Source organism: Diorhabda carinulata, chromosome 3 (genome assembly GCF_026250575.1).
Source record: "Diorhabda carinulata isolate Delta chromosome 3, icDioCari1.1, whole genome shotgun sequence".
Taxonomy (NCBI): domain Eukaryota; kingdom Metazoa; phylum Arthropoda; class Insecta; order Coleoptera; family Chrysomelidae; genus Diorhabda; species Diorhabda carinulata.
Genome location: NC_079462.1, coordinates 1,042,425 through 1,068,488, shown reverse-complemented (window position 1 = coordinate 1,068,488; position 26,064 = coordinate 1,042,425). Strand labels below are relative to the sequence as shown.

Sequence of the window (26,064 nt, the reverse complement as noted above, 5' to 3'; positions counted from 1 at the left end):
CTGAAGAAAATAACGATTGAGGTTCTAAATTATCATTAATACTGTCAATATATTTGTTATTTAACGCGGTAGAAGCTCTAGATTTCAAAATATATATAAATATCATTAGTTATAAGGTATTTCTTGCACATTTAGTGAAGTGGTTAGTAAGACAGTGAAATTACAACTGTCAAAATAAGAATTACATATTTAATTGTCTTTTGAAAACTACCCTTAGTATATTTAGTAAAACAATCACGTTATGTTCTCGTAGAAAGGTCAATAATATGTCATAAGACATCTCGTGAAAAATTGTGTGACTTTCATCTTGTCGTCGCTAGTGGATTCCGCGAGGAAAACGAAAAAAAAACCGTCTGAAAAGTACAGACAGGAGTTGCCTCCGGTGGCATGTTCATGCGTGTCGCTTGGTTGCTACTGCGTGTCTTGCATTATCCTTTCCAAAGGACTCGTTCTCTCAAAAAATATCTGCACGAACGCTGGATGTTTTCGTACGTGATGAGCATTAGATACGATCAAGATTTTTAATTAAACGACAAAAAAAAATCAGTCGTAGGTTTTAATTTAATGAATGTAGATGTCGCTTTATCATAAAATTATATATTTGACAGTTTGTTTATGGAAATATGACGTTTTATCATAAATTTTATGTAAAAATGTTGTTTGAGAATATTTTCACACGATTTAATTTGAAATTTATGTCATCTATGACCAATATACCCGCTTTTCATCATGTTCCCATCGTCGTGGAACAATCTGGTAGAGGAGAAAGAGCTTTCGATATATATTCTAGGTAAGTGGGTTTTTAAAAATATGATACCATCTCAGAATTTCATCAAGACGCATGGATTTGCATAAAATCAAGTTTTATTCATCCCCAGATTCAAAATCTACCCTATGCCAATATGTGAAAATTATTATATAGGAAAATAACTAACCCTTATTATAAAAATTGGATAAATTGGGGCGAGTACGATTTCCGTTGCACCGCGATTCAACAAATTTCGCTTAAATAAGCCAAAATAAATCGAAAATGAGGAATGAAATTTTCTGATATCTCGCTTGGTTTTCGAGATATGGATTCTTAAAGTCATAATCAAACGGTAGTTCAAAATTCGATAAATTGGGGAGAGTACGATTTCCGTGGCGAAGTAATTCAACACATTTCGCTTAATTAAGCCAAAATAAATCGAAAATGAGGAATGAAATTTTCTGATATCTCGCTTGGTTTTCGAGATATGGATTCTTAAAGTTATAATAAAACGGTAGTTCAAAATTCGATAAATTCGGGAGAGTACGATTTCCGTGGCGAAGTGATTCAACATATTTCGCTTAATTAAGCCAAAATAAATCGAAAATGAGGAATGAAATTTTCTGATATCTCGCTTGGTTTTCGAGATATGGATTCTTAAAGTCATAATCAAACGGTAGTTCAAAATTCGATAAATTGGGGAGAGTACGATTTCCGTGGCGAAGTAATTCAACACATTTCGCTTAATTAAGCCAAAATAAATCGAAAATGAAGAATGAAATTTTCTGATATCTCGCTTGGTTTTCGAGATATGGATTCTTAAAGTTATAATAAAACGGTAGTTCAAAATTCGATAAATTCGGGAGAGTACGATTTCCGTGGCGAAGTGATTCAACATATTTCGCTTAATTAAGCCAAAATAAATCGAAAATGAAGAATGAAATTTTCTGATATCTCGCTTCGTTTTCGAGATATGGATTCTTAAAGTTATAATTAAATGTTAGTTCAAAATTCGCTTTATATATAACAGATGGCGTTCAATACATCATTTCAAATGAATATTTTATCACTTTAAATTCAATATGGAACTTGTAATTCAATAAACAAATGATTTTTTATTCAATTTTTATTTACCCTGATAATCCATATAACTTAACGTTGATGTTTTTCATAAAGAATTCGGTTGTTTTTCACTATTTATGAAATAAAAAAAATATTTAATGATAGTTTGAAGATTTAATTAGTAATTTAATGTAAAAATATCCAAAAATACGTTCTGAATGCTTTCAAAAGTTATTTATTTTTGTTTGTTTTATAATTAAAAAAACCAGACTACTGTAATATCGCTCCGAATTTATCTGTCCCCAATCTCCCCTCTCCAAACTCACCCGTTCCTCACGGACTGTGGCTTTTGGGCAAAAAATCATCACGAACTTTTTAGATTAGGTTAGGTTATGATTAGATTAGGTTAGGTTAGGTTAGGTTATGTTAGGCTACGATTAGATTAGGTTAGGTTAGGTTATGTTAGGTTAGGATTAGATTAGGTTAGGTTAGGTTAGGATTAGGTTAATTCCATCAATTAATTTAAAATAGTTTCTATCTAATTTTCACTTCAGATTACTAAAAGAACGCATAATATGTTTAATGGGACCGATAAATGATATAAGCAGCTCGTTGATAATAGCCCAACTCCTATTTCTTCAAGCGGAATCTTCTTCAAAACCAATACACATGTATATAAACTCCCCGGGTGGAGTTATTACTTCCGGTTTGGGTATTTATGATACTATGCAATACATTCTTCCACCGATAGCTACTTGGTGTGTAGGTCAAGCTTGTAGTATGGCGTCTCTACTATTAGCGGCTGGTAAGTGTCGTTTTTCTTTAATAGAAAAGCCACTCTGTATATTTAGACATCCACAAATAGCACTTGAACTACCACAATTCAATTAAATCTCATCTTTATGTTAAAACAATTATTAATCGTTGGATATTTAACGATTTCCAAAGTCATAGGACATCCACTCTATTCGCCCGATTTAGCCACGTGTTATTTTCGATTATTCTTCGATCTAAAGACACGATATTCAGAGTAGCAGCTTCTGGCGAAGAATTATGACCGATGTGGATCGAAAAGTGATTTATGTGCGACAAAACAAAAAATACTACCGCAAAGAAATGCAGAATAAATCGGGGTGGTTCAAGGGACGTTAGTTCAAAGCGAACTAAATCCAATAGAAGTTGTAGGCGCACGAAACTTTCCAATCAAATGGCCGTTCGTTTTTTTTTTTCGAAATAACTGGGAATATCTCCAACGTGGAACTGTCAATTTTGGTACTACCCGACGACAATTCAAATGGAAACGTTTTTTAACAGTTAAAACATCGAATTAATGCGGTATCGATTGAGAAATCAACTACTACACTACTACACTACTACACTACTACACTTCTATTAAACATTTTATTAACAATAATGGAAGTGCATTATCATGTATTGGGATTTTTCGTGTAAACCTTGTATAATATTGGTGTTTTGATTGTAATATAGGTACGAAAGGTATGAGGACGTCGTTGCCTAACGCTAGAATCATGATACATCAACCTTCGGGTGGTGTTGTAGGTCAAGCTACCGATATTAAGATCCAAGCTGAAGAAATATTGAAATTGAAAAAACAAATTAATTGTCTTTACGAAAAACATACTGGGATGCCTTTGGAAAAAGTGGAAGCTAGTTTGGAAAGGGATAATTTTATGACGCCTTCAGAAGCTTTATCCTTCGGTTTAATAGATAAAGTTTTAACTAAACCTCTACACAAAGATGGGATTGTGGAAACGAAAACTATATTGGATAGTTTAGTCGATATTCCTAAAACTGATACCACCGATAAAACTGAACCAAAATCACTTTAATATAAATATTTGTCGATTTTATTATATATTATATTATAAAGAAAGAAAAAAATAAACTTTAATACTGTTTAAATATTTAATTAGGATATAAATAATAATGGAATTCATTTCAAAACTTCTCGGACCACGTAATTATCTAACTGCACCATAAAATGCACGTGTTGTTCAGCCAAAATGCAGGGATTTACATGAAAATGCGGATTTCTATTAAGAAACTTTGTTAATCTGATTACCTAAGTTAGAAACGTATATTCCTTGATTAAATTTCAAATGTTCAAAAAAAAACATTTACGGTTATGTAAATTATTTATTATCGTACGCCATTTTGGCCACATTTTTCAATTGCGCCGACATGGAGGGTCCCGTTTCCGATACCAAATTATGGAAATGACCATCGGGAGTTTGTAGAAGTTTATGGGGATGGTCGAATTCTACTATATTACCGTAACTCATCACCAGAACTTTATCGGAATCCATGATGGTGTTCAATCTGTGCGCGATGGTAAGAACCGTACAGTTCTTGAATCTTTTACGTATGGTTAGTTGGATAAGCGCGTCCGTTCTGCAATAGATAAACCAAACAAATATTTATGTATATTATAATTACAAAAGGGACGTCGTTTCGGTGTTTGTTTAGAATTATGATGTTTCAAAAATATTTCAAGGCTATTTGGCAATTTGGAATGAGGTGAGATCAAGTTCGGACTCCAATAGTAGATCGAAACATGCTCTTGGTCTAAAAGTATATTGAGATGTGAAGGTGGATCAAGTTTCAGGTCTAAAAAAGAGTCTTCGAAGTCAAAAACTGCAATTGGATCTAATCTAGATCATGTTTAAGATCTTATAGTAGTTCAATATGAAATTATCTAGTCTAAAAGTAGGTTAAGACATAAAAGTAGATCAAGTTTCAGGTTTAAAAGTGTCTCTTAGATGTCTAAAACTTAATCTGGATCTAAAAGAAAATTTAGTTCAACTTTGTTCTAATTTATAAGTTTAAAAGTATACCTAGATCATGTTCAAGGTTCAATAGTAGTTCAAAATGAAATTATAGGTCTAAAAGTAGGTTAAAAAGTAAAAGTAGATCAAGTTTTAGGTCTGAAAGTGTCTCTTCGAGGTCTAAAAATTGAACTAGATTTAATAGAAAATCTAGTTCAATTTTGTTCTAATTTATAAGTTTAAAAGTAAACCTAGAACATGTTCAAGGTTCAATAGTAGTTCAAAATGAAATTATAGGTCTAAAAGTAGGTTAAAAAGTAAAAGTAGATCAAGTTTTAAGTCTGAAAGTGTCTCTTCGAGGTCTAAAAATTGAACTAGATTTAATAGAAAATCTAGTTCAATTTTGTTCTAATTTATAAGTTTAAAAGTAAACCTAGAACATGTTCAAGGTTCAATAGTAGTTCAAAATGAAATTATAGGTCTAAAAGTAGGTTAAAAAGTAAAAGTAGATCAAGTTTTAGGTCTGAAAGTGTCTCTTCGAGGTCTAAAAATTGAACTAGATTTAATAGAAAATCTAGTTCAATTTTGTTCTAATTTATAAGTTTAAAAGTAAACCTAGAACATGTTCAAGGTTCAATAGTAGTTCAAAATGAAATTATAGGTCTAAAAGTAGGTTAAAAAGTAAAAGTAGATCAAGTTTTAGGTCTGAAAGTGTCTCTTCGAGGTCTAAATCTTAATCTAGATCTAATAGAAAATCTAGTTTAACTTTGTTCTATTTTATAAGTTTAAAACTGAAGCTACGTCTAGTTTAATGTCTAATAGTAGTTCAAAATTAACTTGTAGGTCTAAACGTAGGTTATAGAAATAAAAGTAGATCAAGTTTCAGGTCTAAAAGTGTCTCTCAGAGGTCTAAAACTGTATCTAGATCTAATAGAGAATCTAGTTAACTTAGCTTTAACTTCTAAGTTTAAAACTGAAGCTAGGTCTAGTTTAATGTCGAAAAGTAGGTTGAGATTTGAAAGCGAATCAAGTTTCAGTTCTAAAACTATAACTAGATCTACTAGAGAATCTAGTTCATATCAAGAATTGAACTTAGATCTAAAAGTTGACCAAAATCAGGTTCCAAGTTTAAATGTTCATCAAGATCATGTCCAACGTTTGAAAGTAGATAAATTTTACGTTCTAAAGGTCTAGATCTAGATAAAGGAGTGGTTCTAGATAATCCATTACGTTGTAGACCAAATAATCAATAGGAATTATGTTTTGAAGCTAAAATAGATCGATGCTGTATTCTAAAAAGCTGTAGGTCTAACTAGAATTGAAACAAAATCAATTTACAGTTATTTACACCATTTTTGACAGTTTTTTCTGCACCTAATGTAGTTCCTTACATATTTAGAGCTATTTTAGAAATGAATTTTCTCATGTAAATGTCCTAACATGTAGTTCTTAACGGATTTAGTCCTACAAGGAGATATTGCTTTTATCTTTATAATTGGACCAATTTCACCGAGATAATCCTCGTATATGATTCAAAATCTTCTTACCTATGATCCACGTTAGCAGTAGCTTCGTCCAGTATTAAAATTTTATTATTTTTCAAAATAGCTCTTGCTAAACATAACAATTGTCTTTGGCCCAAACTGAAATTGCTACCGCCTTCCGCCACCTTGAAATCCAATGAATTTACTACGTCTTTCATTTCTACCTGGAGAAATAACGTACTCTAAGTGGTGTTTTTCCAATAATTTCGACTTATTTACCTGCTCTAATACGTCCCAAATTTGTCTATCATCATATTCACCCAACGGATCTAAATTGTATCTCAAACTTTCCGAAAACAGAACCGGTTCTTGAGGAATTATGGAAATTCTTTTCCTCAAATCGGTTAGGCCTAATTTAGTAGTATCAACCCCATCGATAAATATGCTTCCTTCTATAGTAGTTAATCGGAATAGAGCTGCCGTTAGGGACGATTTACCAGCACCAGTTCTACCAACTATACCAATCTAGAATTCAAACGATTATCGTTGATATAACGAACGGAATGTTAATGGAGAATTACCTTTTCACCTGGCATCGCGAAGAAATTCAAATTATTCAAAACGGGCGGTTCGTTTTCCACATACTTCAACGACAGATTTCGAAACTCGATTCGACCTCTTCTGGGCCAATTTTCTTTAGGACTTTTACCTAATAACACAAACAACTTCGACGAAATTTCTTTTACTAATGTAGTAACTCACCTTTTGGACTTTCGAAAGGACCTTCTTGGTCTAATTTAGTGTATTGGAGTATCCTTTCCACGCTTGTCATTTGATTGATAACCTCTGCGGTCTGTCTCATACCATATTGTAACATACCGGTTAGCGCCATGCATTGGGATATGGCTAGACCGGCTAAACTACCGTTAACGTTAGAATCTATAAAATAAAAATCTTCCTCGGTGTATTCTGTTCTTCTGTATAGAGAGTTAAAATATACTTACAAACATCTAAAATGACTAATCCATAGGTTACTACGGCTAGAAATACGATTGCTATCAGATCCAACCACAAACCGAAACAATTTATGCAAGCTATTGTTAAATACCATGCGGAAGTATGGACATCCTGTATAATAAAGCGAAGAAAACAATAAAATGAGATCTAGAGATGAAGATGAATTGGAAATAGAGAAATTGGTTTACTCAAAAAAGCAAATTCATTTCATATCTATCGGAAATCTTTCATTTTACGTATCTGTGAGGTAAAGCAGATTTTGAGTGTTCTAGAATGATAAAGAATGAGCTATAGAGCTCTTATAATGAGTTAAAAACTGAGAAATCAAATTGGAATATTACTTTACCAAAAAAGACATAAATTCAATCGATATCTACCGGAAATCTTTAAGCTGACTTATATATGAGGAAAAGCAGATTATGAGTGTTCTAGAGATGATAGAGAATGACCTATAGAGCTCTTATAATGAGTTAGAAACTTAGAAATCAAATTGGAATGTTACTTTACTAAAAAAGACAGAAATTCAATCGATATCTACCGGAAATCTTTAAGCTGACTTATATATGAGTAAAAGCAGATTATGAGTGTTCTAGAGATGATAGAGACAGAGCTATAGAGCTCTTAAAATGAGTTAAAAACAGAGAAATCAAATTAGAATGTTACTTTACTAAAGAAGACAGAAATTCAATCGATATCTATCGGAAATCTTTAAACTGACTTATATATGAGGAAAAGCAGATTATGAGTGTTCTAGAGATGATAGAGAATGACCTATAGAGCTCTTATAATGAGTTAGAAACTTAGAAATCAAATTGGAATGTTACTTTACTAAAAAAGACAGAAATTCAATCGATATCTATCGGAAATCTTTAAACTGACTTATATATGAGTAAAAGCAGATTATGAGTGTTCTAGAGATGATGGAGACAGAGCTATAGAGCTCTTAAAATGAGTTAAAAACAGAGAAATCAAATTGGAATATTACTTTACCAAAAAAGACATAAATTCAATCGATATCTACCGGAAATCTTTAAGCTGACTTATATATGAGGAAAAGCAGATTATGAGTGTTCTAGAGATGATAGAGAATGACCTATAGAGCTCTTATAATGAGTTAGAAACTTAGAAATCAAATTGGAATGTTACTTTACTAAAAAAGACAGAAATTCAATCGATATCTACCGGAAATCTTTAAGCTGACTTATATATGAGGAAAAGCAGATTATGAGTGTTCTAGAGATGATAGAGAATGACCTATAGAGCTCTTATAATGAGTTAGAAACTTAGAAATCAAATTGGAATGTTACTTTACTAAAAAAGACAGAAATTCAATCGATATCTATCGGAAATCTTTAAACTGACTTATATATGAGTAAAAGCAGATTATGAGTGTTCTAGAGATGATGGAGACAGAGCTATAGAGCTCTTAAAATGAGTTAAAAACAGAGAAATCAAATTGGAATGTTACTTTACTAAAGAAGACAGAAATTCAATCGATATCTATCGGAAATCTTTAAACTGACTTATATATGAGTAAAAGCAGATTATGAGTGTTCTAGAGATGATGGAGACAGAGCTATAGAGCTCTTAAAATGAGTTAAAAACAGAGAAATCAAATTGGAATGTTACTTTACTAAAGAAGACAGAAATTCAATCGATATCTATCGGAAATCTTTAAACTGACTTATATATGAGGAAAAGCAGATTATGAGTGTTCTAGAGATGATAGAGAATGACCTATAGAGCTCTTATAATGAGTTAGAAACTTAGAAATCAAATTGGAATGTTACTTTACTAAAAAAGACAGAAATTCAATCGATATCTATCGGAAATCTTTAAACTGACTTATATATGAGTAAAAGCAGATTATGAGTGTTCTAGAGATGATGGAGACAGAGCTATAGAGCTCTTAAAATGAGTTAAAAACAGAGAAATCAAATTAGAATGTTACTTTACTAAAGAAGACAGAAATTCAATCGATATCTATCGGAAATCTTTAAACTGACTTATATATGAGTAAAAGCAGATTATGAGTGTTCTAGAGATGATGGAGACAGAGCTATAGAGCTCTTAAAATGAGTTAAAAACAGAGAAATCAAATTGGAATGTTACTTTACTAAAGAAGACAGAAATTCAATCGATATCTATCGGAAATCTTTAAACTGACTTATATATGAGGAAAAGCAGATTATGAGTGTTCTAGAGATGATAGAGAATGACCTATAGAGCTCTTATAATGAGTTAGAAACTTAGAAATCAAATTGGAATGTTACTTTACTAAAAAAGACAGAAATTCAATCGATATCTATCGGAAATCTTTAAACTGACTTATATATGAGTAAAAGCAGATTATGAGTGTTCTAGAGATGATGGAGACAGAGCTATAGAGCTCTTAAAATGAGTTAAAAACAGAGAAATCAAATTGGAATGTTACTTTACTAAAGAAGACAGAAATTCAATCGATATCTATCGGAAATCTTTAAACTGACTTATATATGAGTAAAAGCAGATTATGAGTGTTCTAGAGATGATGGAGACAGAGCTATAGAGCTCTTAAAATGAGTTAAAAACAGAGAAATCAAATTAGAATGTTACTTTACTAAAGAAGACAGAAATTCAATCGATATCTATCGGAAATCTTTAAACTCACGTATATATGAGTAAAAGCAGATTATGAGTATTCTAGAAATTATAGAAAATGAGCTATAGAGCTCTTATAATGAGTTAAAAACAGAGAAATCAAATTGGAATGTTACTTTACTAAAGAAGACAGAAATTCAATCGATATCTATCGGAAATCTTTAAACTGACTTATATATGAGTAAAAGCAGATTATGAGTGTTCTAGAGATGATGGAGACAGAGCTATAGAGCTCTTAAAATGAGTTAAAAACAGAGAAATCAAATTAGAATGTTACTTTACTAAAGAAGACAGAAATTCAATCGATATCTATCGGAAATCTTTAAACTCACGTATATATGAGTAAAAGCAGATTATGAGTATTCTAGAAATTATAGAAAATGAGCTATAGAGCTCTTATAATGAGTTAAAAACTGAGAAATCAAATTGGAATATTACTTTACCAAAAAAGACATAAATTCAATCGATATCTACCGGAAATCTTTAAGCTGACTTATATATGAGGAAAAGCAGATTATGAGTGTTTTAGATATAATAGAGAATGAGCTATAGAGCTCTTATAATGAGTTAAAAACTGAGAAATCAAATTGGAATGTTACTTTACTAAAAAAGACAGAAATTCAATCGATATCTATTGGAAATCTTTAAACTGACTAAATAAGAGGAAAAGTAGATTATGAGTGTTCTAGAGATGATAGAGAATGAGCTATTGAGCTCTTAAAATGAGTTAAAAAGGTTATGAGTGCTCTAAATATGCTGATAAATGAGCTAGGAGCTTCTAAAATGAGTTTAAAAATGAGAAATAATATTTAGATTTAACAGAAAGCTTATAGAAGTGGAAATATGAAAAGTTCAGGACAAGGTTTTTCATACATATTTATATCAAATACCTGATGATGATCGAATTCTTCTCTGAGCATTTCCTCAGCTTTACAAGCTCTTATCGTAGCCATTCCGTTTAAAGTGGAATTCACATGAGAAAAAACAGGAGATTTCGCTAAAAAATACAAAAAAAAAATAGGAATTTTCCATTAAAATGTATCAACTTATTTACCTATTCCTTCGACGTGTTTCAAAACTTTAGCCGTCAAAATATACCACGAATTGAATTTTATGAATACTATTCCCAAAATAACTATAGCAATAATCATAACAGGACTCGAAACTGCTATATTCACCAATATACCAGCCACTAATAAAAGCAACTGCAACAAACAACATAACCTCAATATTTACCTCCTATAAATATTTTTCTTAGTGTAAGGACAAGTCTTACCGCCACGGCGTCATGTAGAGCCCTCGGTAGGACTTCGTCTATAGCTCCCATATCCTTTGAAAACCTATTTAGTATCCTGCCGCTCGGATTCGTATCGAAAAACCTCATCGGAGCTTTCAATAACGAATTAAACATCTCGGAATGTAAATTCATCGAAGACATCATACAAGCTTTGAAAAACAAAAAAGTCCGGCTCATAATGAATATTATCGACGATATTATCAGGGCCGTATACAGATAAATAGCGCTGGTTGTTTTAATCAAGAACTGTAGTTTCCCGTGGACCAAAACCGAATCGTATATCCCCTTGGAATCGTATCTGTACAAAGGGGGCGGTGTTTGATTCGAATTAAAACCTCCCATGATGTTCAGATAATACGGTTCGATCGCTTTTTCGTTTGGCGGGCCTAGTACCACGAAAGAACCAGGTAAATGACGCATTTGCTCTTCGTTAGACCTTAAAATATATCAAATCACATCTAAGGGGTGGAAATTTATTATATACTATTTAAAACATTTAGTTTTCTTACCAATAAGTAACCCATTGATCTGTGGTGGTGGTTAATCCTTGCGATACAATCAACAATAAAAATAGAGATATCAAAACGCAGCTATTACGAACGGATTGTATATAATTTTTGAAAGGTTTTGCGTTTGGATCATTACCGGATTCTTCATCGTCGAATTGGTTATTTTCCGCCACGTCGAAGCAGTCGGATAAATCACTCTAAAATTGGAAGTTTCGCGTTAAAATCTTTCGAAAGATTTGACTTGGTATAGAAAATGATTCGAGGGAGTTAAATCTGTCAAAATGGGGTCCACGACGAAGCTAAAACTGTTCTGGTACATGTTGGTTGTACATGGGATCTTCCATCTAAGATACTCCACTGGATATTTACCACGTTGGTTAAACATCCATTCAATTCCTACGACGACAACCAGGACCTTTGAAGTCCTACTAGATCTTCCATCTGGTTTATTATTTTCGTTAGCAGTGACTAAGAGGGTGAAACCTCCGGGTCTGCTATACTAAATAACGACTCAAGGACAAAACACCAAAAAAACTTCGACCACAAAGTCCAGGAATAGAAAATGATTCGAGGGAGTTAAATCTGTCAAAATGGGGTCCACGACGAAGCTAAAACTGTTCTGGTACATGTTGGTTGTACATGGGATCTTCCATTTAAGATACTCCACTGGATATTTACCACGTTGGTTAAACATCCATTCAATTCGTACGACGACAACCAGGACCTTTGAAGTCCTACTAGATCTTCCATCTGGTTTATTATTTTCGTTAGCAGTGACTAAGAGGGTGAAACCTCCGGGTCTGCTATACTAAATAACGACTCAAGGACAAAACACCAAAAAAACTTCGACCACAAAGTCCAGGAATAGAAAATGATTCGAGGGAGTTAAATCTGTCGAATGGGGTTCACGACGAAGCTCAAACTCTAGTCATAAAACTGTTCTGGTACATGTAGAATTGCTCTTGGTTGTACATGGGATCTTCCATCTAAGATATTCACCAAATTGGTCTAGATCTTCCATCTGGTTTATTATTTTCGTTAGCAGTGACTAAGAGGGTGAAACCTCCGGGTCTGCTATACTAAATAACGACTCAAGGACAAAACACCAAAAAAACTTCGACCACAAAGTCCAGGAATAAAAAATGATTCGAGGGAGTTAAATCTGTCAAAATGGGTTCCACGACGAAGCTAAAACTGTTCTGGTACATGTTGGTTGTACATGGGATCTTCCATCTAAGATACTCCACTGGATATTTACCACGTTGGTTAAACATCCATTCAATTCGTACGACGACAACCAGGACCTTTGAAGTCCTACTAGATCTTCCATCTGGTTTATTATTTTCGTTAGCAGTGACTAAGAGGGTGAAACCTCCGGGTCTGCTATACTAAATAACGACTCAAGGACAAAACACCAAAAAAACTTCGACCACAAAGTCCAGGAATAAAAAATGATTCGAGGGAGTTAAATCTGTCAAAATGGGTTCCACGACGAAGCTAAAACTGTTCTGGTACATGTTGGTTGTACATGGGATCTTCCATTTAAGATACTCCACTGGATATTTACCACGTTGGTTAAACATCCATTCAATTCCTACGACGACAACCAGGACCTTTGAAGTCCTACTAGATCTTCCATCTGGTTTATTATTTTCGTTAGCAGTGACTAAGAGGGTGAAACCTCCGGGTCTGCTATACTAAATAACGACTCAAGGACAAAACACCAAAAAAACTTCGACCACAAAGTCCAGGAATAGAAAATGATTCGAGGGAGTTAAATCTGTCAAAATGGGTTCCACGACGAAGCTAAAACTGTTCTGGTACATGTTGGTTGTACATGGGATCTTCCATTTAAGATACTCCACTGGATATTTACCACGTTGGTTAAACATCCATTCAATTCCTACGACGACAACCAGGACCTTTGAAGTCCTACTAGATCTTCCATCTGGTTTATTATTTTCGTTAGCAGTGACTAAGAGGGTGAAACCTCCGGGTCTGCTATACTAAATAACGACTCAAGGACAAAACACCAAAAAAACTTCGACCACAAAGTCCAGGAATAGAAAATGATTCGAGGGAGTTAAATCTGTCAAAATGGGGTCCACGATGAAGCTAAAACTGTTTTGGTACATGTTGGTTGTACACGGGATCTTCCATCTAAGATACTCCACTGGATATTTACCACGTTGGTTAAACATCCATTCAATTCGTACGACGACAACCAGGACCTTTGAAGTCCTACTAGATCTTCCATCTGGTTTATTATTTTCGTTAGCAGTGACTAAGAGGGTCTGCTATACTAAATAAACGACTCCAGGACAAAACAACTTTATATCGATTGATAATTAAGTAGATTTGAATACTTACCCACGACATTGACATTCCGGTGAGATCTGTATGTGACGAATCGGATTTTTTCCTCATCGACACCGTTGTGGAATGCCTTCTACTAATATCAGATACTTCGCTTTCCGAATCGATGATATAATCTTGTTTGAGATCGGTTTCATCGGCGGAAACTAAAAGTTTCGCAAATTCCGTCGTGTTTTCCAGAAGTTCGTCGAAACTACCTTGAGCTTCGATGACACCCTGTAAATTTAAAATTACCGTTAAATCAAATTCGATTATTTCATTTTAATACTCACATTATTAACGACGACTATTAAATCGGCTTTCTTCAAATATTGCAATTGATGCGTAACTAAAATTCTCGTTTTTTGTTGTAAATAATGATGTATACATTGATCGAATAATTGTTTACCGACTTGTGTATCGACGGCCGATAAAGGATCGTCTAATAAATAAATATCCGCTTGTCTATAAACAGCTCTGGCTAGGTTAATCCTTGCTCTTTGTCCCCCGCTCAAAGACACTCCTTTCTCTCCAACAATAGTCCTGTCGCCGTGGGGAAACTGCTCGAAATCCTTCTCCAAAGCGCACACTTTAACAATTTTCTTATATCTTTTTCTTTCGTATCTTTGACCGAACAGTATATTATTACGAACAGTCGATTGAAACAACCATGGTTCTTGAGAACTGTACGATACGTCTCCTCCTATTTGAATCCTACCGCATTTCTTAGGTAATTCTCCAAGCAGAAGCTAACAATTAAAAAATTAATACAGTTACTATCGTAAATAATTGAAACGTCACTTGATAAACCGTGCGATTAACTAGGAAAAACCACAAAATCATTTCAACGCTCGTAGAAAGATTCGTCTTTTAATCCAGTAGTCACAGGGGGTTATATCTGGACTATACGGTGGACGAGGAAGCTACACGAAGTGTAAAACGCCCTTTTGGGGATAATTAATGAACGATATTTAATGCGAATCTCGAACAATTGAAGTAGTAACCTTCCGAGTTGATTGTTATGGTTTTGGACCTAGTTCACCGACCGCAGTCCACTCGGATGATGATGGTTTTGATTCCTTAGTGAAGTATCGATGTCTTCTGACACGTTTATAGTTTCAGCGTGGATTTTTGAGGGTTTTTTCGATGCGTAACCACCTCGATTGAACGACCAGAACGTTCACCATCTGTACGACCACGTTTGAACCGAACAAACCGATGGAAAAATGATTTTTTTTCGATGGATCGCACGATTTATCTAATAATGTTGTATCTACCTGTAAAATGGAGCTTTTCCCCGCACCGACCGGTCCGACGATTGCGCAAAGCGTACCAGATCTGACATTTATATTAATATCTCTTAAAGTATTTCCCGTATCCGTCCAAGAAGCGTAAACGTTGGATAGTACGACACCGTTAGTGTCCGCATCTTCTATAACGTCTTCTGCGCGTTCTTCCATGAGTAAAAATTCTTGTAAACGTTTTATCGATATCCAAGATTCGGCGCCGATGCTTACCGCTAATGGGTAACCGTACCCCATCACAACTCTGAGTACGTTGTAGGTTTGAGCGACCGTGAATACTTTTTCGGCCGATATATAATTTCCTGGAAAGTAAACGGGTATATCAAAGTGGTATGGTTGTGATATGGTATGATTCGTGTTTACCGAGGCAAATATAACAAACGAGAGTGAAATAAACGGCTAGTTTGTCGACGAATAATGTACAACCACTGTACACCCCTCGTAGATACGATGCCGAAGTGACGACTTTCATTTCGACGGCTCTAACGACTCTAATTAGTTTTTCGAACGCGTTTTCCCAAGCGTACATTTTGATCACTTGTATTCCGGATATTATTTCGCTCATTAATTTGACTCTGTTATCAGTTTTTTTGGAAATGCTTGTTCTCAATCTTCCCACGTATTTCGTTAAGAAACCTGAAGAGGAAAATTTTTTTTTTTTTGACGGTGATATTAGTCGGATATTGATGATATATCGAACCTTGTATGGGGATTGTTAATAATACCATGGAGACGATTCCCACTAATGATGATACGCCGACTTGATTCCAGACGATCAGAAGCAGTACTATGAGTTGGAAGGGCATCACCCATACGGTATGAAGAGTCGGTAAGACTAAATCGAAACGATTCACGTCATTGGATAGTAGATTGACGATTTTACCAGCTGCTGTTTGACCCAAAGCTTTTTGATTCAATCTTGTTATCTGAAATGACAATCATTAAATCGCACGAGCTCAAGCTAACAAAAAAGAAAGACATTTTAAGTGATTCTAAGTCATTCTAAGTCGTTCTAAGTCGTTCTAAGTCGTTCTAAGTCGTTCTAAGTCGTTCTAAAGTAATTCTAAATGATTCTAAATGATTCTAAAAGATTCTAAATGATTCTAAACGATTCTAAATGATTCTAAATGATTCTAAATGATTCTAAATGATTCTAAATGATTCTAAATGATTCTAAATGATTCTAAATGATTCTAAATGATTCTAAATGATTCTAAATGATTCTAAATGGTTCTAAACGATTCTAAATGATTCTAAATGATTCTAAACGATTCTAAATGATTTTAAATGATTCTAAATGATTCTAAACGATTCTAAACGATTCTAAATGATTCTAAATGATTCTAAGTAATTCTAAAGTAATTCTAAATGATTCTAAATGATTCTAAATGATTCTAAATGGTTCTAAATGATTCTAAATGATTCTAAATGATTCTAAATGATTCTAAATGGTTCTAAAAGATTCTAAATGATTCTAAACGATTCTAAACGATTCTAAATGATTCTAAAGTAATTCTAAATGATTCTAAATGATTCTAAATGATTCTAAATGATTCTAAATGATTCTAAATGATTCTAAATGATTCTAAATGATTCTAAATGATTTCGAATATAAGCTCAATATCTATAATTCTCTAAACAATGTAAAGTTTTTTATAAACTTATATTTTCCTAGTAACATTTTAATTTTTCACTAATATCTATCGAATCCTGCAACCAAAAGTTTTTTCGTTGTAATTTCTAGTATTTAGAGGAAAGTCTTCTCAATTGGTGAAATTTTTTAATTCCAAGCACCGTAATTCCGTAATATACAGGGTGATAAAGTTGACTTTTATTTTTTATTTCCCATTTTGATGTTTAGCATTTTTGACGCTCTGTATCTCATAATAGATAACTTTCAACGACGTTACTGACTATTCACTACGTAGTTACATCCTTTTTGTCTAATAATTCGGAATATAAGCTCAGTATCTCTTATTTTCTGTACATTGTGATTTTTTAAAATAAATTCCTATTTTCCAAATAACATTTTTAAGAACGTGACACAATCTTATCATTCCACTTATATCTTCCAAACTCTAGAACTTATAGTTTTATTCTTATAATATCTAGATTCTACGAAAAATTCTCTACAAAATGTGGAATTTACAAATTCCCAATACGACAATTTTCGAATATACAAGGTTTCAAAGTTAACTTTTCAAATTTATCACCAAAAAGTCTTAAATGGTTAAAGAATCACTTATATTTTTATGTGAATAACTAAATTTTTTTTACCTTTCTGTAAATTAAGGACGATGTCGATGTCCTGATCCTCATTCCTATCGCCTGCATGGCAAAATTTGTGTGATGTATACAAAAAACACTAACAATCGAAACTAGAATTAACCCAGTACTATATAGATACATATTCATGTTTCTAGTTGGTGATTTTTCTTTATTGAACAATATTATTAATTGCGCTAAAAATATCGGTTTCAATGATCTAAAATTAAATTGAAAATCAAGTAAAATAGTGGACGAAAACATCGATAAACTTACATTAGTATGACATTAGCGTAAAACCAAAGAATTCCGTACAAAAGAAACTCGCAACTGAATAGTTTCATCAACGGTTTCAATAAACTCGGTTTGCACTTTTTCTCTTTCGCTCTGCATAGTTCATTTTCCCAATATTCTTCAAGATTATCAGCTAAATCCTCTGATTTATCCTTATCTAATATTCGACATAAATCTTTTATGCTCAAACTATGGTTGATACCACGTTTTATTATTGGTAAGAGCCATCTAAAAAATCAAATTTAATTGAACGATTAATCATAGAGGGGAAATGCCCAAGAAGCAGATCTTTAACTAGATGCTAGACCAAACGAAGCCCTTAATAAATACGAGACTAGAACCATAGTTTTCTCATATACAGGATGTTGAAGTTGACTTTAATTTTTTAATACTCATTTTGAAATTTAGCTTTTTTGACGCCCTGTATCTCATAATAGATTGTTTTAATATCTGTAATGATTATTTTTTTTTGCAGATAAATCCTTTTTGAATGAAAATTCTGAATATAAGCTCAATATCTCTCATTCTCTAAACAATGTGAAGTTTTTTATAAACCTATATTTTCCTAGTGATATTTTGAAAATCATGACATCGTCTTATTATTTCACCAATATCTATCTAATCCTTCAACCAAAAGTTTTATCATTGTGATTTTCAGTTTTTAGACGAAATTCTCTTCAATTAGTGGAATTTTCAAATTTTAAACACTATAGTTTCCTATTATACAGGGGGGTCGAAGTTGACTTTTATTTTTCAACTCTCATTTTGAAATTTAGCTTTTTTGACGCCCTGTATCTCATAATAGATTCTTTTAATATCTATAATGATTATTTTTTCTTGCAGATAAATCCTTTTTGAATGAAAATTCTGAATATAAGCTCAATACCTCTCATTCTCTAAACAATGTAAAGTTTTTTATAAACCTATATTTTACTAGTGATATTTTGAAAATCATGACATTGTCTTATTATTTCTCTAATAACTATCGAATCCTTCAACTAAAAGTTTTGTCATTGTAATTTCCAGTTTTTAGACGAAATTCTCTTCAATTAGTGGAATTTTCAAATTTTAAACACTATAGTTTCCTATTATACAGGGGGGTCAAAGTTGACTTTTATTTTTCAACTCTCATTTTGAAATTTAGCTTTTTTGACGCCCTGTATCTCATAATAGATTGTTTTAATATCTGTAATGATTATTTTTTCTTGCAGATAAATCCTTTTTGTATGGAAATTACGAAAATAAGCTCAATATCTCTCATTCTCTAAACAATGTAAAGTTTTTTATAAACCTATATTTTCCTAGTGATATTTTGAAAATCATGACATCGTCTTATTATTTCACCAATATCTATCGAATCCTTCAACCAAAAGTTTTATCATTGTAATTTTCAGTTTTTAGACAAAATTCTCTTCAATTAGTGGAATTTTCAAATTTTAAACACTATAGTTTCCTATTATACAGGGGGGTCGAAGTTGACTTTTATTTTTCAACTCTCATTTTGATGTTTAGCTTTTTTGACGCCCTGTATCTCATAATAGATTCTTTTAATATCTATAATGATTATTTTTTCTTGCAGATAAATCCTTTTTGAATGAAAATTCTGAATATAAGCTCAATATCTCTCATTCTCTAAACAATGTAAAGTTTTTTATAAACCTATATTTTCCTAGTGATATTTTGAAAATCATGACATTGTCTTATTATTTCTCTAATAACTATCGAATCCTTCAACCAAAAGTTTTATCATTGTAATTTCCAGTTTGTAGACGAAATTCTCTTCAATTAGTGGAATTTTCAAATTCTAAGCACTATAGTTTCCCAATATACAGGAGGGTCAAAGTTGACTTTGATTTTTTAGTTCTCATTTTGATTTTATGCTTTTTGACGCCCTGTATCTCACATTATATTTCTCTAATGACGTTACTGATTATTTTTCTTGTAGATACATCCTTCTTGTTCAATATTCCAGAATATGAGCTCAATATCTTTCATTCTCTAAGCATTATGAATATTTTTATCAACCTATATTTTCCTAGTAACATTTTGAAAATTATGACATCGTTCTATTATTTCACCAATATCTATCGAATCCTTCAACTAAAAGTTTTGTCATTATAATATCCATTTTTTAGAAGAAATTCTCTCCAAATGGTGAATTTTTCAGATTCTAAGCACCATAGTTTCCCAATATACAGGAGGGTCAAAGTTGACTTTGATTTTTTAGTTTTCATTTTGATTTTATGCTTTTTGACGCCCTGTATCTCACAATAGATTTCTTTAATGACGTTACTGATTATTATTCTTATAGATACATCCTTTTTGTTCAATATTCCAAAATATGAGCTCAATATCTTTTATTCTCTAAGCATTATGAATATTTTTATCAACCTATATTTTCCTAGTAACATTTTGAAAATTATGACATCGTTCTATTATTTCACCAATATCTATCGAATCCTTCAACTAAAAGTTTTGTCATTATAATATCCATTTTTTAGAAGAAATTCTCTCCAAATGGTGAATTTTTCAGATTCTAAGCACCATAGTTTCCCAATATACAGGAGGGTCAAAGTTGACTTTGATTTTTTAGTTTTCATTTTGATTTTATGCTTTTTGACGCCCTGTATCTCACAATAGATTTCTTTAATGACGTTACTGATTATTATTCTTATAGATACATCCTTTTTGTTCAATATTCCAAAATATGAGCTCAATATCTTTTATTCTCTAAGCATTATGAATATTTTTATCAACCTATATTTTCCTAGTAACATTTTGAAAATTATGACATCGTTCTATTATTTCACCAATATCTATCGAATCCTTCAACTAAAAGTTTTGTCATTATAATATCCATTTTTTAGAAGAAATTCTCTCCAAATGGTGAATTTTTCAGATTCTAAGCACCATAGTTTCCCAATATACAGGAGGGTCAAAGTTGACTTTGATTTTTTAGTTTTCATTTTGATTTTATGCTTTTTGACGCCCTGTATCTCACAATAGATTTCTTTAATGACGTTATTGATTATTATTCTTATAGATACATCCTTTTTGTTCAATATTCCAAAATATGAGCTCAATATCTTTCATTCTCTAAGCATTATGAATATTTTTATCAACCTATATTTTCCTAGTAACATTTTGAAAATTATGACATCGTTCTATTATTTCACCAATATCTATCGAATCCTTCAACTAAAAGTTTTGTCATTATAATATCCATTTTTAAGAAGAAATTCTCTCCAAATGGTGAATTTTTCAGATTCTAAGCACCATAGTTTCCCAATATACAGGAGGGTCAAAGTTGACTTTGATTTTTTAGTTTTCATTTTGATTTTATGCTTTTTGACGCCCTGTATCTCACAATAGATTTCTTTAATGACGTTACTGATTATTATTCTCATAGATACATCCTTTTTGTTCAATATTCCAAAATATGAGCTCAATATCTTTTATTCTCTAAGCATTATGAATATTTTTATCAACCTATATTTTCCTAGTAACATTTTGAAAATTATGACATCGTTCTATTATTTCACCAATATCTATCGAATCCTTCAACTAAAAGTTTTGTCATTATAATATCCATTTTTTAGAAGAAATTCTCTCCAAATGGTGAATTTTTCAGATTCTAAGCACCATAGTTTCCCAATATACAGGAGGGTCAAAGTTGACTTTGATTTTTTAGTTTTCATTTTGATTTTATGCTTTTTGACGCCCTGTATCTCACAATAGATTTCTTTAATGACGTTACTGATTATTATTCTTATAGATACATCCTTTTTGTTCAATATTCCAAAATATGAGCTCAATATCTTTTATTCTCTAAGCATTATGAATATTTTTATCAACCTATATTTTCCTAGTAACATTTTGAAAATTATGACATCGTTCTATTATTTCACCAATATCTATCGAATCCTTCAACTAAAAGTTTTGTCATTATAATATCCATTTTTTAGAAGAAATTCTCTCCAAATGGTGAATTTTTCAGATTCTAAGCACCATAGTTTCCCAATATACAGGAGGGTCAAAGTTGACTTTGATTTTTTAGTTTTCATTTTGATTTTATGCTTTTTGACGCCCTGTATCTCACAATAGATTTCTTTAATGACGTTACTGATTATTATTCTTATAGATACATCCTTTTTGTTCAATATTCCAAAATATGAGCTCAATATCTTTTATTCTCTAAGCATTATGAATATTTTTATCAACCTATATTTTCCTAGTAACATTTTGAAAATTATGACATCGTTCTATTATTTCACCAATATCTATCGAATCCTTCAACTAAAAGTTTTGTCATTATAATATCCATTTTTTAGAAGAAATTCTCTCCAAATGGTGAATTTTTCAGATTCTAAGCACCATAGTTTCCCAATATACAGGAGGGTCAAAGTTGACTTTGATTTTTTAGTTTTCATTTTGATTTTATGCTTTTTGACGCCCTGTATCTCACAATAGATTTCTTTAATGACGTTATTGATTATTATTCTTATAGATACATCCTTTTTGTTCAATATTCCAAAATATGAGCTCAATATCTTTCATTCTCTAAGCATTATGAATATTTTTATCAACCTATATTTTCCTAGTAACATTTTGAAAATTATGACATCGTTCTATTATTTCACCAATATCTATCGAATCCTTCAACTAAAAGTTTTGTCATTATAATATCCATTTTTAAGAAGAAATTCTCTCCAAATGGTGAATTTTTCAGATTCTAAGCACCATAGTTTCCCAATATACAGGAGGGTCAAAGTTGACTTTGATTTTTTAGTTTTCATTTTGATTTTATGCTTTTTGACGCCCTGTATCTCACAATAGATTTCTTTAATGACGTTACTGATTATTATTCTCATAGATACATCCTTTTTGTTCAATATTCCAAAATATGAGCTCAATATCTTTTATTCTCTAAGCATTATGAATATTTTTATCAACCTATATTTTCCTAGTAACATTTTGAAAATTATGACATCGTTCTATTATTTCACCAATATCTATCGAATCCTTCAACTAAAAGTTTTGTCATTATAATATCCATTTTTTAGAAGAAATTCTCTCCAAATGGTGAATTTTTCAGATTCTAAGCACCATAGTTTCCCAATATACAGGAGGGTCAAAGTTGACTTTGATTTTTTAGTTTTCATTTTGATTTTATGCTTTTTGACGCCCTGTATCTCACAATAGATTTCTTTAATGACGTTATTGATTATTATTCTTATAGATACATCCTTTTTGTTCAATATTCCAAAATATGAGCTCAATATCTTTCATTCTCTAAGCATTATGAATATTTTTATCAACCTATATTTTCCTAGTAACATTTTGAAAATTATGACATCGTTCTATTATTTCACCAATATCTATCGAATCCTTCAACTAAAAGTTTTGTCATTATAATATCCATTTTTAAGAAGAAATTCTCTCCAAATGGTGAATTTTTCAGATTCTAAGCACCATAGTTTCCCAATATACAGGAGGGTCAAAGTTGACTTTGATTTTTTAGTTTTCATTTTGATTTTATGCTTTTTGACGCCCTGTATCTCACAATAGATTTCTTTAATGACGTTACTGATTATTATTCTCATAGATACATCCTTTTTGTTCAATATTCCAAAATATGAGCTCAATATCTTTTATTCTCTAAGCATTATGAATATTTTTATCAACCTATATTTTCCTAGTAACATTTTGAAAATTATGACATCGTTCTATTATTTCACCAATATCTATCGAATCCTTCAACTAAAAGTTTTGTCATTATAATATCCATTTTTTAGAAGAAATTCTCTCCAAATGGTGAATTTTTCAGATTCTAAGCACCATAGTTTCCCAATATACAGGAGGGTCAAAGTTGACTTTGATTTTTTAGTTTTCATTTTGATTTTATGCTTTTTGACGCCCTGTATCTCACAATAGATTTCTTTAATGACGTTATTGATTATTATTCTTATAGATACATCCTTTTTGTTCAATATTCCAAAATATGAGCTCAATATCTTTTATTCTCTAAGCATTATGAATATTTTTATCAACCTATATTTTCCTAGTAACATTTTGAAAATTATGACATCGTTCTATTATTTCACCAATATCTATCGAATCCTTCAACTAAAAGTTTTGTCATTATAATATCCATTTTTAAGAAGAAATTCTCTCCAAATGGTGAATTTTTCAGATTCTAAGCACCATAGTTTCCCAATATACAGGAGGGTCAAAGTTGACTTTGATTTTTTAGTTTTCATTTTGATTTTATGCTTTTTGACGCCCTGTATCTCACAATAGATTTCTTTAATGACGTTACTGATTATTATTCTTATAGATACATCCTTTTTGTTCAATATTCCAAAATATGAGCTCAATATCTTTTATTCTCTAAGCATTATGAATATTTTTATCAACCTATATTTTCCTAGTAACATTTTGAAAATTATGACATCGTTCTATTATTTCACCAATGTCTATCGAATCCTTCAACTAAAAGTTTTGTCATTATAATATCCATTTTTTAGAAGAAATTCTCTCCAAATGGTGAATTTTTCAGATTCTAAGCACCATAGTTTTCCAATATACAGGAGGGTCAAAGTTGACTTTGATTTTTTAGTTTTCATTTTGATTTTATGCTTTTTGACGCCCTGTATCTCACAATAGATTTCTTTAATGACGTTACTGATTATTATTCTCATAGATACATCCTTTTTGTTCAATATTCCAAAATATGAGCTCAATATCTTTTATTCTCTAAGCATTATGAATATTTTTATCAACCTATATTTTCCTAGTAACATTTTGAAAATTATGACATCGTTCTATTATTTCACCAATATCTATCGAATCCTTCAACTAAAAGTTTTGTCATTATAATATCCATTTTTTAGAAGAAATTCTCTCCAAATGGTGAATTTTTCAGATTCTAAGCACCATAGTTTCCCAATATACAGGAGGGTCAAAGTTGACTTTGTTTTTTCAATTCTCATTTTGATGTTTAGCTTTTTTGACGCCCTGTATCTCATAATAGATTCTTTTAATGTCTGTAATAAATATGAGACTGCATCGAAGGATTACACAGGATAGGCAAGCATGAAAAAAGCTTCATCTGTGAAGGATAATGGAAAGATGAGGCGAAGCACTCGTAGTGGGATGAAATAAATGAAAATTTGATGCACGAAACCATCCATGTCATGTGTAAACTTGATTTTAAAACACGGCGTTGGCTCGGTGATGGTTCGGGGATGTTTTGGAGGAGACTATGAAAAAAGAAGACTATAAAAAATGTATATACTAGCATATCCACGATCCCAAGCATCCCTCAAAGCTGTACAAATAGTATTTGGTATATTTAGTTTATATTTAATTTATCTTACCCGAAAAATAAAATCGACAAAGCATTTGCTTTGCTTTTAGGGTTTTCTCCTTCTAAAGTGAAACCTATATCCATATTTTGACGTAATCACCAACATTTATGATGAAAATTGTCGAATTTTCATCGGGTTCTACTTAAAAATGATTTTTAAATAAAATTCCATGGTGTATAAAGAAAAATAAATCACTAGAAAATTATTAGAAAACGTGCAAATCGTTGTACGAATCTTATCATAAACGCCTACCCAATCAAGTTGTATCAGCGGTGATCAAAATGTTGTTTTCCAATCAGAAACCACAGAACCGCACAACAACACAACCACCAGGAATAATTGTACCAAAAAAGGGTTTCAAAAACAGGGGGAAATCAAAATGTTCGATACATCGAATAAAATTAGAAGTTTAATTCTTCATTTCATAGTTTTGTTTTTGTTTTCAATCGATTGTTTTAGAAGCAACGTTCAAACTACATCTAGTAACGATTAAAATGAAAGGAAACGGAAATATTTTGGAATTGAATTATTTCTAGATTAGATATACAATCTTTGAAGGTCGTCTAGAAATCGAAATTAGTTTATTAATATTCGTTATTTATGAGAAATATTGTATTTGAACGGAATGGAGATGTATTGGACTTGTTACTAAACAAAATAAACGTCTAATCAGGTTCTAGTTTTTGGATTCCGCGGTGTCAGTTTCCAGTAGAGACCAAAGCTTTTACTCCATTGGAGTTTGGTGTAAAGTAAAAATTAGTTTCGTTATAACCAATATAAACTTTGAGGTTAGGAAATGTGTTTTGCACGCAATATCTTGTTCATTCCTTCCAATATTCAGGCGCTAAACGATTCGATTTGATAGTTTTGTCCAATATCTCGTTAAATTGAAAAAAAAACTCCGTCTGAGTGCAATAAATTGTTGCAAGAGAC

At 31.7% G+C, this 26,064-nt stretch overlaps 2 protein-coding genes across 3 annotated transcripts; one reads left to right on the top strand and one right to left on the bottom strand.

The window, feature by feature from the left end:
* Window positions 1-205: 205 nt before the first annotated feature.
* On the top strand, window positions 206-3,719 carry LOC130891909 (ATP-dependent Clp protease proteolytic subunit 1, mitochondrial-like). The gene is made up of 3 exons (XM_057796993.1): window positions 206-790; window positions 2,365-2,615; window positions 3,299-3,719. Exons 1-3 carry the CDS (start codon window positions 624-626, stop codon window positions 3,658-3,660), a joined length of 780 nt encoding a protein of 259 aa, XP_057652976.1. The 5' UTR covers window positions 206-623; the 3' UTR covers window positions 3,661-3,719.
* LOC130891907 (ATP-binding cassette subfamily C member 4-like) lies at window positions 3,718-25,608 on the bottom strand. Of its 2 annotated transcripts, none has more exons than XM_057796991.1 (18): window positions 25,141-25,608; window positions 17,744-17,989; window positions 17,480-17,687; window positions 15,903-16,128; window positions 15,566-15,838; window positions 15,176-15,504; window positions 14,192-14,647; window positions 13,914-14,135; window positions 11,544-11,740; window positions 11,014-11,470; window positions 10,792-10,942; window positions 10,628-10,734; window positions 7,085-7,208; window positions 6,843-7,019; window positions 6,662-6,789; window positions 6,360-6,605; window positions 6,144-6,304; window positions 3,718-4,222 (listed from the first exon to the last, which is right to left on the bottom strand). In XM_057796991.1, the coding sequence occupies exons 1-18, from the start codon at window positions 25,212-25,214 to the stop codon at window positions 3,964-3,966; spliced, it is 4,041 nt and encodes a 1,346-aa protein (XP_057652974.1). In that variant the 5' UTR covers window positions 25,215-25,608; the 3' UTR covers window positions 3,718-3,963. The 2 variants fall into 2 exon arrangements, with proteins under 2 accessions (XP_057652974.1, XP_057652973.1); XM_057796990.1 differs by having other exon boundaries at window positions 6,843-7,034; window positions 25,141-25,347.
* Between the last annotated feature and the right edge of the window lie 456 nt (window positions 25,609-26,064).